General features: G+C 37.1%; 1 protein-coding gene across 2 annotated transcripts in view; it reads right to left on the reverse strand.

The window, feature by feature from the left end:
* Positions 1-315: 315 nt before the first annotated feature.
* The window catches only part of KCTD18 (potassium channel tetramerization domain containing 18), a 57,290-nt gene continuing 42,039 nt past the window's right edge, over positions 316-15,566 (reverse strand). For both annotated transcript variants that reach the window (XM_033945092.1, XM_033945091.1), the window contains exon 7: positions 316-1,826. In XM_033945092.1, coding sequence (XP_033800983.1) covers positions 1,232-1,826 — 595 coding nt within the window. In that variant the 3' untranslated portion in view covers positions 316-1,231. The remainder of the gene's footprint in view (positions 1,827-15,566) is intronic.

Raw genomic sequence — 15,566 nt, forward strand, 5'->3', positions numbered from 1 at the left:
ACTTTATCGAGAGGGTGGTGGATGCCTGGAATACGCTCCTGAGACAGGCAGTGATAAGAGTTCAAAAAAAGCAAGGGATGAACACAGAGGATCTAGAATCAGAAAATAATAGTAAATATTGAAGGTCTAAGGCCAGTACTGGGCAGACTTGCACAGTCTGTGTCTGTATATGGCATTTTGGTTGAAGATGGGATGGGGGGGGGGGGGGGGGCTTCAATGGATGGAGGGTGTAGATGGGCCTGAGTGAGCTTTGACAGAGACTTAAGTAATTGGAACTCAAGCACAGTACTGGGTAGAGCTTTGGATTCTTGCCCAGAAATAGCTAAGAAGAAAAAAAAAAAATTTAAATTGAATCAGGTTGGCAGATTGGATGGACTATTCAGGTCTTTATCTGCTGTCCTCTATTATGTTACTATCTACCATCATTGTTCTATGTTTTTAAATATAGCAAAAAGGCACAAACTAATCATTAAAAAGAAAGATATAGCTTACTTTCCTTTTCAAAACTATTATGAAATCGATTCATTCCGTTTGTAGTCAATGTTTACCTGGCTGATTTGGTCAAATTTCTCCATCTGCTGCTTTAAAAAGAGCAGATATCAACAGTAGTAGCTCAAATTTTCACCATGCCTTTAATTAGATTATCTTTATATTTTGTTCCATTTTGTATTTTCCAATTTTTGTTTAGTTTGGCCAAGTAGCTTTTTTTAAAAGTTCCTCAAACCTAATCTTTAGCAGTAGTGCCACATGCACTGTTAATGGACATCTATACATATGTATACAGCTTTCCTACAGTACATTACGAGATTTCTATTCCGCCATTACCTTGCGGTTCAAGGTGGATTACAAAAGAGTTATAAACGGAGGGTTACAATGGAAGATCATTGGAGATGTCTAGAGGAGGTAATGATTAGGATAGGTAGAATCTGTGAAGTAAGTAGGTGGGAGGAAGGGAGGTACCCTGCTCCTACAGTACAGTACCCTGCTCCTACAGTTATATAAGTATACTAAAATGCTAAACCCCAATCTTCTCACAAAGAGTGGCAAAAGTCGCTTTGCAGGATGAATTTCCAAACTATGAAAGCCCTTATCTCCAGAAGAATGCAATATAAATCAGATTCAAATAGGGTACGCAATCTTGCTTATAGTATTTAAATAGCAACTGGATTAGCTACATTTTTATTTTTCCCCACTTTTTCAAAGTGCTGCAGCTTTAATCTAAAAATTGGCATTAACTGCAGTCTGTTTTTTCATTCTGAAAATCATTCTCTGTCTTAGTAAATGTAACTGAACTGGGGACTATTTTCTTGAGCATTTTAGCTTCTGCTGCCATAGCAGTGATACTGTCCACAGGAGCACCTTCCTGTTTACTGCTTTTGTTCAATTCTGAGGAGCACGTTGATAGGATGGGACTCATAAGCGGCCGTTTCAGTTTTATTATGCGAGTTGCTGCAGGTTTCTTTTGTGCAAGAGAAGTTGGCTGGCTTGCACTGCTGGACCCAGCAGTTTGTGTTATGGGAGTAGCAGACACACAACCTGAGAGCTGAGAGTTTAAAGGCACTGAATTACAGGTCAGAGATACAGTTTTTGGCACAGGATGGCACTGATCCAAATTAACATTGCTGGTTCTTTTAAGGGATACCACAGTGCACGAAGATGATTTTGAATTTTCCAGAGAATCTTCTTGTGTAAGCAATTTTAATGAAGATGAGTTTCTAACTTTGATACAAGTGCTTGTAGATGGGCCAGAAAATCTAATACGTTTAGAGGCTTGTTTCAAATTTAGATCTTCCATAGCTTCCTCTTCTCTAAAGTCAATCAATCGCCTGTTAAGACAAAAGAACATTAAATTGAAAAATGAGCTAAATATAAAAGATTAAATTAAAAAAAAAACCAGACAGGTAGAATTTGTCTAGGTTTATCCCATGGAAAATTTATTTTACCTCACTTCCAAACAAGACCTCATGAAACACAGGACCTAATGTTCCTAAAAAAGCTGAGCTCCTAAATTTATGCTCCTAAGTTAGGCTCTTAAATTTGTGAGCTATTTTCAACCAAACTTAAGGCTCCTTTTATCAAATAGTGGTAGAGCTTTTTACCACAGGCCAGTGAGGTAGAAACATAAACATGATGGCAGATAAAGGCCAAATGGCCCATCCAGTCTGCCCATCCACAGTAACTATTATCTCTTCCTCTAAGAGATCCCACGTGCCTATCCCAGACTTTCTTGAAATCAGACACTCTGTCTCCACCACCTTTACCGGGAGACTGTTCCACGAATTTACCACCCTTTCTATAAAAAAATATTTCCTTAGATTATTCCTGAGCCTATCACCTCTTTTTTTTTTTTAATCTTTATTTATTTTTACAACTTACAACAAGTGTATCAGGAAATAATATTTGAACTTAAAAACATCACTTGATTTTCTATTACAGTCATTTTAAATTAATGAAATGTATCCCCCCTCCCATCCCTACCATTTCATATGCAATCACTTATATTATACAATATATTCTTTTCTATTAATCCAAATACTTAATAAAGAATCAGAACTCCCCTCCCTACCCCCTCATTCTCAATTGTATTATTAAGGGAAAAATGTTATCTACTTATTACAATAATCTGCTAAAGGCCCCCAAACATCCTGAAATTTACTAAAATGTCCTTTCTGTGTGGCTAATATTCTTTCCATTTTATATATATGGCACAAAGAATTCCACCAAAAATTATCTACTCCAATTCTTCCAATTAAATGTAATTTGTTGAATGGCAACTCCAGTCATAATTAGCAAGAGCTTATTATTTTTTGAGGATATTTGACTCTTTGCCCTCACTGACATGCCAAATAAAATAGTATCATATGATAAGGCCACCGGATTTTCTAATAAACAATTTATTTGGCCCCATATTGATTTCCAGAAAGCCAAAATGAATGGACAATAGAATAATAGATGATCTAAAGTCCCAGCTTCGAGATTACAGTGCCAACATCTATTAGACTTAAAGCTATCTAATTTTTGTAAATGAACAGGGATCCAAAATGCTCTATGTAACAGAAAAAAACAAGTTTGTCTCATAGATGCAGACACTGTACATCTCATCCTCCAAGACCAAATTCGTGGCCATTGAGACGCAGTAATTTGATGCTTGATCTCAATGCTCCAAATGTCCCGAAGACTAGTCTTTGGTTTTTTATTCATAAATCCAGATATCAATTTACACCACTGTGCAGCCTGATGTCCCAGGAAGTCCACCTGAGAAAGCTCAGAAGAATAAAGAGCTTTATAAAATTTTAAAAATTGTTTTAAAATCGGATCAACTTGAGAATAAGTATCACCTTTCTCATCTTTAATGGCAACAATTTTTGTCTTCCTTTTTTTTGCTTTAAGATAATTTGCCAATAATCTTCCCGCCTTATTTGAGTTTCCATAATACAAAGCTTGTTGAGAAAATAAATCTTTCCTTACCATTTAGAAGAAATCTCGTTATATTTACATTTAGCTTTTAAAAGAGCCTGGAACATAGAATACTCCCATTTATCAATCAATTTTAACTCCAAAAGCTTAATTTCTTGCTCCAGATTGGAAAATTGTCTTTTGACCCGTTTCCTAAGATATGCCGAAAAAAAAAACAACTTGTCCTTTTATGGTTGCCTTAAAATCATCCCATAAGGTTTCCATAGAGATTTCTTTTGTGGTATTAAGTTGGAAATAATCATTCATTTTTAATTGAAAATCTTCACAAAATTTTGGATCCGCAAGCAATGTATTATCAAATCTCCATACAGGTCTACTATTATCCTGATTAACAATTAATTTTGAGTTCAACCCACACACCCCCATGATCAGACAAAATAATTGGATCTATGAAGGCTTGTGTTATCTGTTGTACTAATTGATTTGAAACAAAAATGTAATCTATTCTTGAAAAGGATTTATGAATATGGGAGCAAAAAGAAAATTCCCGACCATATATCTTTCAAATCAAAAGACTGTGCAAAATTATCTAGTCCTAATGATTTCATAATTTTACTAAGTTTTTTATCCATCAAAGGAGCCATAACAGCATTAAAATTCCCAGCCACTACTAAGTTAGAAGCAGCTAGTGGTAGTACCAGTTGTAAATCTTGAAGAATTCATTTTGGTTTGAATTCGGAGCATATACATTGAAGAGCGCCATTGTCATATTTCCCATGTTCATGTCTACATGTAACCATCTTCCTAAAGGATCTGAAGCAACTAATTTGAATAAAGCAGTGCATTTCCTATTCACTAAAATAGCTACTCCAGCCTTCTTTCCTACCGCAGGGGCAAAAAAAAACACCACATTGCTTTACCCAACCTCCTTCTAGTTTTGTAGATTCTATAGTAGACAGATGTGTCTCTTGGATATAGCAAATATCCGCATTATGTTGTTTTAAAAATAATAATGTTTTTTTTTCCTTTTAATCGGATGGTTGAGGCCATTAACATTTAATGAAAGTATTTTAAAATCCATTATACAGTTTATACATAATGCATACAAATATCATCCAGTAATTCAAATTATAATGAGTAGTCATTAAATAATCATTTTCCCCAAATTTAAAAACTAAAATAAAACCCCCCATCTTTCCCCATCCCCTCCCTCCATAACCCCATCCCACCCTTTCCCAACCCTCCCAAATGAATAGTGATAACTTGGAAACACACATATGATATCAGGTGACGAAAAACTCCTCACAGGCTAAATTTAAAAACTAATTATATAATTATAATAAGCTATCCAATTCTATAGTCTGAATCATAAGTTATATATTAATCTAACTTTTATACCCATCCTTTAAAATATACTATTGATGATTATAAACACTTAAATAAGATAGACCATCAGGAATCCATACTATCTAAGAATAGAAATATCTTTGTGTATCTTAATAAAATAACCTATTGAAATAACAAGCATTATTAAATTACAACTATTTCCTATAGATATATAGAATTTGATTCTTTGCAAAATTATAATGCTTAGGTATAATTCTTATATCAATAAAGCTAGATAAATTATAATAAAAATTCTTCTCAAGTGACGAAATCCCATCACTTCAATATTTCACCTAATAAAATATTTAGATCATATGAACTATATATCAATTCTATCCATCCTAAATGTAATACTGCCCCTTTAATTTTCTCTTAACCTACTATACTTTAATATAGTGACATTTAATAATAATTTAATTAATTAGGTTATCATGCATTCCCTTACCTACCCTCAATTAATTATTATTTATACTTATTACTTATACTTAATAATGGATTCCCACCAATTCAATATTCGTCTAACAAAACATTTAATTAATATGGACTACTTATGAAATTTATCCCTCCTAAAATTTACTACCCAATTTAAATTTTCTTTAATCTACTATAATTTTTACCTTTACCAAATCTATCATTATTTATACTTAATCATCCTAGGAGAAATCATATTTCATACATTTGATATCTCAATAATGAATTATTTCATCCTACATACTGTCAGATGTAATTTGATTTTAACATATAATAAAACTATAATCTTCAAGAATAAATTTTCTTAACATATAGATGAAATATCTTCTATTTTGTTGATGACTAGGCTAGATAAGAATCCAAACAGAAACTCTTCCCATAAAACACATTCCTGATGCAAGTTTAACTTCTATCTCATGGTAAAAGAATGTGAAAACATAGTTTATCTTCACAACATCCTTCTTTCACAATAAAAAGAATAAAATTTGCCCAAGGAAGTATTCAAGTGTTCACTGTAGTAATTCTTTTATATCCGAGCTGCATCCAACAGGTTGTCTGGCTGAGTGTCATGTCTTGTTAAGAAATTAATTAAAAAGTTGTGCTCTGAGACGTTGTCCTGCGTATTAAAGTTTTAAATATGATGTTTCTGGATAGTGTCTCTGGTTGAACTTCTTTTCCATCAAGCGATATTCAACAACCACGCATGATCTCTCTCTTCCTCACCTCATCCGACTTCTCTGCTGTTTTTCTTCCTCCTCCTTAATTTGATTGTTCACTTTCTCCAGCTCCACTTGTAGCTGAAGTGAGGAGGTGTGAGCACATGCAAAATCATTAAATGTCTGGAATAATCATATATTCTATTCTATATGCCACTGGATCCAGCTATTTTGCATAAATCCTGAGCATTCTTTTGAAGTATTCTAAATAGAATTACATTTTTTACTACTTTGCATCAAGGACCGTTAAAACAGTTAATTCAAAAAAGATTCCATCTTTCAATCAATCCAATTTCCTATTTGAAACTCCGATCTTTGTTTAAATAAAATCTTAAAAATTAATCAAATAAATAAGTTATTAAAAGTAAGTGACATTAAATCCTATCTTCATGAAGTTATCGGCTGTTCACAAGAGTCCAAAAAGTCCCTTAACTTTTCAGGATCCTCAAAATTCAATGTCTTATTGGCATATGTAACCCTCATTATAGCAGGGTACAGCAAGCCATATTTGGCCCCGAGATGTCTCATCTGTGGGCGCAGTTCTAGTAACTTTTCTCTTTTATATGCGATGGCCTTAGCGAAATCAGGCACTATATGAATTTTTAAATCCTAACATTTCAAGTTTTTATTTTCTTTTGCAAGCCAGATAATTTCCATGACTTGCTGATGTCTTAAAAGTTTAAAAATAAGTGGACGTGGCCCCAGTTGTTTACCTGTTCTCCTTGTAGGGATTCTGTGAGCCCTCTCAAATTCTAGTGGAAACTCTGTCGTGAGAGGCAGGATCTTCGGGAGAAAGTTTTCTAGAAAGGAGATTGGATCGTTTTTTCTCAACTCCCTCCAGGAGCCCAATTATTCTTAAATTGTTTCCTTTTTCCCCTATTAATACAGTCTTCAAGATCTCTTGAGAGAGTGTCCACTTTTTCTTTATATGATTTGCATAACCGTATTTCAGATTCAGTTGCTGCCGTTTTTTTCTCCATCTGATCTATTTTAACTTCGATCAGTTCCATATGTTTTGTGAGGTTTGAAACGTCATCCTTAACCTCCTGAAGCTTTTGAGCATTGTCGGAAACTATTTCTTTAATTAGTTTCAGCTCTGCTAAAATGTCCCCACTATCTTCTTTGGGCAACGGCACTTTTGAAGGAGTTGCCGGTTCTGTCTTTGATCTTTTTGCACTCCCCAATCCTGTACTAGCCATTTCGTTCTTCATCTGTTTGCCCGATGCCATATTTTGATCCAATCTCTCAATTACAACAAAAAAACACAAAAAAACACAAACCTACTTTAATAGCGTAATTATTCTTTCAAAAAGCCTGTAACTGCAGAGCTTAATCTTCACCCGACCATCCGGCTGCACCTCCAAGCCATGCCCCCAAGCCTATCACCTCTTAACTTCATCCTTTGCCCTCTAATATCAGAGCTTCCTTCCTCCAAAGTATACCGATTAAGATCTTTAAGTTTGTCCCCCTACGCCTTATGACGAAGACTATGTACCATTTTAGTAGCCTTCCTCTGGACCAACACCTGCTGGCAGAGGAATGTAAACCCATCTGTTTCTGTGCTGGTCTGGAGGGATGCTAAAGGACTCCCTTTTCTCTGTGTTCCTTGTCTAGTATCTTCCCTATGTTTAAATCATGCATCCATTACCATCCCTCTATCCCCTGCTCCTGTGTCCAGCTTAAGAGATGGTAGGCTGGAACTTTCTACTGTAACACTGCTGTGGGAAAAGAATAACATGTACACTACATAAACTTGTCAGAGATGAGATGAACCAATTTGTGGGAAGGATTCTGTGTCAGCCATGGGCCGTGTGTAGGAACCACTGCCTACGGCTTTGTGAACATGAACATGTGCAGCTGGAAGGAAGGAGGAGGAGGGAGCTGTCCAGAAAAGGTAAACACCCATGAGAGGGAGTAATGAACTTGAGACACAGAATGGAGAAAGGGAAGGGGCACAAATTTCTGACAAAAGATGGAAGGAAGAAGGGAGGGAGGGGGGTATGAGATTGAAACAGAATGGAGGGAAGGAAGCATGATGGAAAAATGAAGGGAGGACACAGGATGGAAGAATGAAGGGAGCGAGGGAAAGAGATGCTGAGGTGGGAGAGGGAATAGAAAGGGAGAACTGTTGGGCAAGGGTGTCTGAGTGAGAGGGAAAGGGAGATAGTGCACATGGGGAAATTAAGAAAGAGAATTGTTGGGCATAGGGAAGGAAAAAGAATTATCAGACATGGTGGTGGAAGAGGAATGAGGTAGATATACATGTGGAAGAGAGATGAGAGGAAGAAATATTGGATGTGGTGGTGGAAAGGGAACAATGGGACGGATAGAAAGGGATGCAAGAGGGGCCTCAAGAATGTAGAGAAGGTGGGAAGACTTCTAGGATCAAACTTTGGGAGGAAAAAAGAACACTTACTTACTGTAACAGGTGTTATCCAGAGACAACAGACATATATTATCACATGGGGTGATGTCATCCACGGAGCCCCGGTATGGACAGCTTTAAATGTGCATCGCCACTTTAAGAACTTGAGAAAGTTCGCAAACTGCCCACACCACACATGCACGCATGCCTTCCTGCCCGACACTGCTCACGGCTCCTCAGTTCTGTAAGCAAGCAAAGAAGCCAACCAGGGGAGGTGGATGGGTTGTGAGAATATGCTGCCTGGGTTAAAGCACAGTTGTTTACCATAACAGGTGTTATCCAGGGACAGCAGAAAGATATTCTCACTTGTGGGAACTCCCTAGCTTACTAGAAAGGGATGGAGGGAGTGTTGGCCATTAGGAAAATAAATTTTGCAATATTGCATGGCTGACGTGACCATCCCGTCTGGAATAAGATTCCAGACAATAGTGTGATGTGAATGTATGAACTGAGGACCAAGTAGCAGCTTTACAGATTTCATCAATAGGAGTGTAGGAAAGCAACTGAAGTTGCCATACCTTGGACTTTGTGGGCTGTGACTTGACTGTCCAGTTGGAGCCCAGCCTGAGGATAACAGAAGGAGATACAAGCTGCCAACCATGTAGAAATCATTTTCTTGGATACAGGATGTCCCAACTTGCTAGGATCAAAGGAGGCGAAAAGTTGAGATGTAGTACTATGTGACTGAGTTCTCTGCAAGTAGAAAGCCAATGCTCTTTTGCAGTCTAGAGTGTGAAGAGCCATCTCTCCAGGATGAGAATGAGGCTTAGGGAAAAACACTGTAAATATAATAGATTGATGAGATGAAATTCAGTGACGACTTTAGGAAGGATTCTTGGATAGGTGCGAAACACAAATTTGTCATGGTGGAACACTGTGAAGGGTGGTCCACCATCAGCGCTTGAAGTTCACTTACTATCCAAGCAGAAGTAAGGGTGATGAGAAAAACTACTTTCCAAGTGAGGTATTTGAGATGAGCCATAGACACTGATTCAAAAGGAGGCTTCATTAGTCTAGCAAGATCCACATTAAGATCCCAAACCACTGGAGGTGGTTTGACATTGAAAGGTCCTTTCATAAATCTGGATACAAGAGGATGAGCAGTGAGAGGTTTTCCATCAACTGGTCTATGAAAAGCATTGATAGCACTGAGATTAACTCTAATCAAAGTGGTCTTGAGGCCTGAACTGGATAAATGTAGAAGGTAATTCAATACTGAAGATACAGGGGTGGATTTAGCATCATGATGATGAAGAGTACGCCATGAGGAAAAGCATTTCCATTTCTGCTGATAACACTGCTGCATAGATGGTTTTCTTGATGTTTCTAAGATAAGTCTGATAGGCTGGAAAAGATGAAGGTCAGCCAATGTCAGCCCGAGAGGTACCAAGCTGTCAGGTTCAACGACTGAAGATTGAAATGCAGAAGAGATCCGTGACTCTGTGTGAGAAGAGATGGAAAAATCTGAAGGGGGATTGGTTCCTTGATACTGAGTTGAAGTAGAAGGAAAAACCAAGGTTATCTGGGCCGAGGAGCTATGAGAATCATGTTGGCCTCCTCCTGTTTAGGCTTGACAAGCATCTTGAGGATATGAGGGATTGGAGGAAACGCATAGAGAAATTTGTGTGTCCAATCCAGTAAATTAGCTAGTGGCACTATATTCTTCAATTATACACTTAAAAAAGGGCAATGTCCATAACACCACATAAGAATGCTTGATGTCATCACACATTCATCCTGCTCCTTATTTTTATCAGTAACAGTCTCCCAGATCCTTAGTGGATATTTCATAGTATGTGACTTTATGTACCAACTCGTCACTGGATCTTATTTATATTACTTTTTTAAATTATTTACTTTCATTTACTTAATGTTTATGTGCTGTAAGTACTTAACTGTATGGTCTCGCTCTCTCACTAGGATAGTTACACCCCCCCCCCAGCAGAGAAAACACTCTCAGTCTTCAATCAACCCATTAACCCCACTAAGCTATTTCATTCCTTATATACATAAATATTTGTTCTTTAGAAATTATACTTTAAAAATCCCCACTCCTCTTACCTAGAATACTTTAAGCCATTCCAACAGACCACATTCCAACAGACCACAGCGTCTAATGAGAATGGCAACCATAACTTCCTCTCTTAATTTTAAGCTCTAACTGGCCTATCAGCTGATGCTTACGTCAATGCTTCATGCGTCAGTGTCAAAGGTCCATGCTTGCGTCCTATACCCGATTCCTTTACACTATCTTATTACTGCTAGATGAAACACAAGAGGACCCGCCCCCAGAGAATTGAGAGAGCCATTTAAGAGCAGCTGGTTTTAAAGAAAAATGCCTTTGATATGAAAAAGGCGGCTTAAAAGATTTAGAAGTAGAAGGCTTAGGCTTAGATTTAACCAAAGCATCCCAATGTTTTTCATGATCAGTGAACTTTTGTGTGACATTTTCAATAGAGTAACCAAACAGCTCATCACCCAAGCAGGGAATGTTCGCTAATCTGTCCTGAAGATTGATGTCCATATCTAAGACTCTTAGCCATGCGAGATGTTTCATTGCTACTGACATAACTGAGGCTCTGGAAGATAAGTCAAACGCATCATAAGCAGATCTGGCCATATATCTTCTAGCTAGGGCAAGGGTGCGAGAGATATGATTAAATTCCTGTAGATGTTGTGGAGGAATATATCTATCAAAAGAAGGCAATTTCCTAACAAGGTGCTTTACATAGCAGGAAAATTTAGAACTCTATTTGCCAACATCGAATTTTGGTACAGGCGACATCCAAATTTGTCCATAGTGCGCCTTTCACCCCTTGGTGGCACTGAGGCATAGACTCTCAATGGAGTAGATTTTTTTTTTAGTTGACTCTACCACTAGGGACTGGCTGAAGCTGTGGTTTGTCAAAACCCAGAGAAAACATTATTTTATATAGAGTCCAATTTTCTGGGAGCCACTGTAAGGTTAGGGGTGTCTCCCAGTTCTACTGACGAGTCTCCTTGAGAATACTATGCAAAGGTAGTTGAGAAGTTTTTTTAGGAGGCTCATCATAATCTAAGGCCTCCACGTATTCAGCACTGTAGGCAGAATCAGCTTCTAGCTTGACTAGCAGCTCTTTGCCCAACTGTCTAATAAATTTTGTAAAAGAAAGTCTTTCAGTAGGAGATTTAGTCCTTGGTGGAGACTTTTGTGGAGACTTTTCCGAGGTGGTGCCATAAGCCTCCATTGTAGACTCAGGTATGTCCTCAGCTGAATCAGACTAAGTCAGAGTTATAAAAGGGCTTTGGTGAAGGAGTGTGTCGAGAAGATCAATGCTGACATCGAGCCCGGTGTTGATCTGATGATGATGATGATACAGGATGTGACACTCTTTGCTTTGAAGACCTTAAGGGAGAGTGATGTTTTCTTTTTGAAGCTCCTGAAGAGGAACGATGCTTACTGGACTTGGAACATTGAGATGAGGAGGAAGAATGATGATGCCTTGATAAACTGGAGCAGAGCCTCGATGGAGAGCTGGGCCTGCATTGAGATGGTCTGTGCTTGGGCGTGGAACGTCGCTGCCACTCTGGAGAGCCAGTGTTGGTACCACAGGACCTGGTGGCCTTATGCTCAGGATGGGCCAGTTCCGAGGGAGTCAATGTCGGGGTAAGGAGTTTAAATATATCACTCACTTGGAAAAGCGGCTTGCCTTGGAGACAGTGACCTCGAAGATGATGCACACATTGATGTAGGAGAGGCTAGATGCAAGAGAGATTGTTGCTTGGTCAGCATCAAGGGATTCGATGCAAGGGTGACCTGCGTCACCTGTTGGGAAGCTGGTAGTTTCTTAGCTGGCTTATCAGATGGAGCTTTGTCTCCTGACACTGGCATTGATACCTTCAACATCGAAGGTTGTGATGTATTTTCTGTGTACATGTCGGTGCCAAACAATTTTTCTTGCTGACGTTTCCGGCTTTTGATGGAATGTTTCTGCAGGGTAGAACATCAAGTACAAGATTTTACACAGTGTTCCGAGCTAAGGCACTGCAAGAACCAACTGTGGGGGGTCAGTGATGGAAATTTTCCTTTGTCACCTGAGGCACTTTTTAAAACCCATTAACGGCTGGGACATCGATGGAAAAATCGAACTCAATGGCTGAGGAAAAGAAATACTCGTCTGGTGAAGCCTATGAGGAGAAATGAGAGGAAAAAATTTCCCCGCTTTTTTAAAAAAAACAAAAAACAAAATTAAGTAAAGAAGAAATAATGCATGAGCGGGAAGGCAAAATACAAAAAAATTTTAACGGTGTTCAAAAACACCGTGGGACTCGGTCTCAAAAAAATGGCAGGGTCCTACAGTGCTGTGAGGCTTGAAAGATTGTTATGCCCACACTGGTGAGGAAATGTGAAGAGTGCCTTTCCGTCTTGCCAAATATGTGTTGTGGACATGACTCTATGCAGATTTTTTAGTCCATGATCTCCTGAAAAAGCTTAGGGCGAAACGGGCCCCTTTGAGATCAGTGATTAGAAATGTATTGATCTGATTTCAAGTCCTTCTTTATTCTTTTGTGTATTTATATCTTGTTGCATATTTAAGTTGCTGGAGGAGGTGAGGGACTGATGATTGAAAAGACAAACCCATCGAATAGAGCAGCATTTGCTGTCCTATTGTGACTAGGGAACGGGTGTCTGAGGTCTTTCCACCTTTGTCCAAGATTTTCACAACTGATTTAAGCGATTTATGAGAAATTTTTATGCCAACTTAGGTTGTGATCTTAAAAATTTTTTTTTAGATTTATTTAACAAAATATTGTAAATTCTTTTCAAGAATCATATACCCGAAGGCGTGGCTTAGCGCGAGGCACGAATGGAAGTGTAGTCGCAGAGCTCCTCACCATCTAGGCACAAAATAAAAAAAAATATTTTTCCTTCTGGATAATTTCATCAAAGAAATAATCGACAAAGAAGAAGAACATAATATAAATCAGATGACCTCTTTAACTGAAATTAAAACGAAGCCTGAGGTAACTGGGAGCTGAGAAAGCAAAGTACCGTTTTTTTTATCTATAACGATACTGTGAGATTTGAAACGCAGCGCTGAAGCAGCCTGTGAATGAAAAGCCGAAAGAGAGAAATACCGGCTTTAGAAAAGTGAGTCTTTTATAAAAAGATAAAAATAACTCAAAGTTAATTGAAATAACAGAATACTTGAGTAAATTTCGCTCTCCTCTATCACAGCTGCGATTGGGCTTGTGAGAGGAGCTGCAGGAGGATTGCCGATTTTTTTTTCTAAGCATTGAAACGGCGCGATATTGAAGATAAGTGACAGATCGGTGTACCACCGGAGACAAATAAATGACAGAGGGAAAAAAAAGTTTAAATAATATGGTGAGTGACTGACAGCGAAAGGATTTGGAGAGAGAAAGAGAGAGCTGACAGTTTGAATCTACCCCCTTTAAAAACTGTGAAAAGACTCAAAACTGCAGATTTTATTTCACTGCTGAAACGGCAAGACATCGAAGAGCTGGAATGGTGAGGCAATAAAGAAGATATGCTGATATTGAAAAGAATAGTAGCTAACTAAATAAAATTTGCTGATTCTACCAAAATGTCTTTAAGCTAATGTGAAATGACTGTGAGGAAAGGCTGATATATTGAATTGGCAAACGGAAGGAAAATGTTTCAATACAGTTTTAAATTAATACTGCTAAAGCTATAATTATTAGAAAATTTATGTAAAAGTAAAAATACTAACTAAAAAAAAGGTATAAGAAAGATTATACTCTTAATGTGAATGTTGTCAATAGAATTCTTAAGTGTGGCAGTTTAAAGCGGCCATTTTCAGCTTAATGAAGAAATGGAACACAGAATAACTAACTGAACTTCTGTCTGAAACCTATCTATTTGTTCATTTTTCTTCAATAATAGATAGATATTGAGATATATTACAAACAAGAAACTGCTGACACTGAAAAAAAAAAAAAAGACTGAGAAGAAAATAATTTTTAACAGCTTTTCTCTGACTGATACAGAGAGATAGTGAAGCCAAGCTGGGGAAAAACTGACCAAAAAGAGGAAAGTTTCAAAGCGGTACTAAAATTAGTACTTTAAAAAACTGAAGCAGCAAGACATCGTGGTAATTAAGAGAAGCTGAAAAAAAAACAAAAACAGAAGACAATTGCTTCAAATTGCTCAAAATAAAGGAAAATAATTCTATAAAGTGTTGCTCTCCTCAATCGGGGCTGCGATTGGGCTTGTGAGAGGAGATAAAAATAAATAAATAAATACCAAGAATTTTTTTGTCAACGCTGAAACGGTGTCTCATTGAGAGAGAGAGTGAAAGTCAGGAGAGATTTAAGAGAAGGAAATGTTGTTGGACTGAATGTTCCCTCCTTCATTGAAACAGTAAAGTGAGAAAAATAAAAGAAAAAAGGAAAGATTTTTTAAACTGACATAAGTAAAGGAAAAAAGAAGGAAAAAGAAAAAAAAAACAAAAAAAAAACAAAAATAACCATCTAGCTAATATTAAAGAGATAAATAAACTAAAAAAGGAATACTCAAGATTGTGACAGATAACTGAAAAAAGAAAAGGGCTTAAAAAGAAAATTTCTACTTCAAAAGATAAAACTAAATCTTGGAAGAAAAGAGATTAAAAACCTAAGAATATCAAATCTAAACCTAAGAGACTAAATATAAGAAATAAGAATAACCAAGAAAAAGAAAACAACAACATGACAAGTACCAGACAAAACAAAAATGAGGCTGGTACATCTGCAAAAAGACAGAAACAAGACCAAATAACACCAAGCAAAATACCACTTCCTATCGAAGAATCAGACACATTAAGCAAAGCTGAAGTCATGGAAGAATTAAAACAAATCAAACAAATGCTTAAAGAAACTATAACTAATATGTCTGAAATGAAAGAAGAAATTTTAAATATACATAGACAAATGGAAGTTAACAACAAAAGAACAACTGAACTAGAATCAAAAATGGAAACTATAGAATGTGAATCAAAAAGATGTAAAAACGACAGCCTGGAATTAAATAAATTAAAAGACCAACTGGAGGATTACGAGAATAGAGGAAGAAGAAAGAACATCAAACTCTTTGGAATACAAGAAAATTTAGAGGGAAAAAATACTATCCTTTTCCTTGAAAATTTAAT

Source organism: Geotrypetes seraphini, chromosome 5 (assembly GCF_902459505.1).
Source record: "Geotrypetes seraphini chromosome 5, aGeoSer1.1, whole genome shotgun sequence".
NCBI lineage: Eukaryota > Metazoa > Chordata > Amphibia > Gymnophiona > Dermophiidae > Geotrypetes > Geotrypetes seraphini.